The 556-nt window shown below is 54.5% G+C and overlaps 1 protein-coding gene across 1 annotated transcript in view; it reads right to left on the bottom strand.

Moving 5' to 3' along the window:
- Window positions 1-91, bottom strand: part of HEATR6 (HEAT repeat containing 6) — a 32,490-nt gene extending 32,399 nt beyond the window's left edge. The window contains exon 1 of the mRNA XM_010861710.1: window positions 2-91. Within this exon, the coding sequence (XP_010860012.1) occupies window positions 2-91 (90 nt within the window). The remainder of the gene's footprint in view (window position 1) is intronic.
- Between the last annotated feature and the right edge of the window lie 465 nt (window positions 92-556).

Raw genomic sequence — 556 nt, 5'->3', positions numbered from 1 at the left:
GAAACCCACGCCCCTGCTCGAAGGGTGGCTCCCCCGGCGTCTCTGGCGGCGGCCCGCCTGGCAGGGAACCCACGACTTGCGCCGCCGCCATCTTTCCTACGTAGGACAACAGACAAACACTTCCGGGGCAGCCCCCCGCCTCCACGCGCCAGTTCCGGAAATGCCTGTTTCGGGTCGGAACCTGAGGTGGGAAGGGGTTCTGAAACTACAGGCTCCCTCTTTGAAAACGTATCAGAAATTCTCTGGGAGACTGTTTCGGCGCCCGCCTTTCCTTGAACCCTGACTAAAAAGCGAGGACTGTTATTTGTGTCCCTACCCCCCGGAGGGTTTGTTATTGGGTAGGGCTGACAGTCCCGTTCCTCTTTTCACGCTTACTCCTTGGAAGAAAAGTTATGACCAACCCAGACAGCATTGAAAAGCAGAGACATTACTTTGCCAACAAAGGTCCGTCTAGTCAAGGCTATGGTTTTTCCAGTGGTCATGTATGGATGTGAGGGTTGGACTGTGAAGAAAGCTGAGCGCCAAAGAATTGATGCTTTTGAACTGTGGTGTTGGA

This window comes from Bison bison, unplaced genomic scaffold (genome assembly GCF_000754665.1).
Source record: "Bison bison bison isolate TAMUID 2011002044 unplaced genomic scaffold, Bison_UMD1.0 scf7180017864472, whole genome shotgun sequence".
Classification (NCBI taxonomy): Eukaryota; Metazoa; Chordata; class Mammalia; order Artiodactyla; family Bovidae; genus Bison; species Bison bison.
The sequence above is the reverse complement of the archived record's forward strand: the minus strand, read 5'-3'. Positions and strand labels throughout refer to the sequence as shown.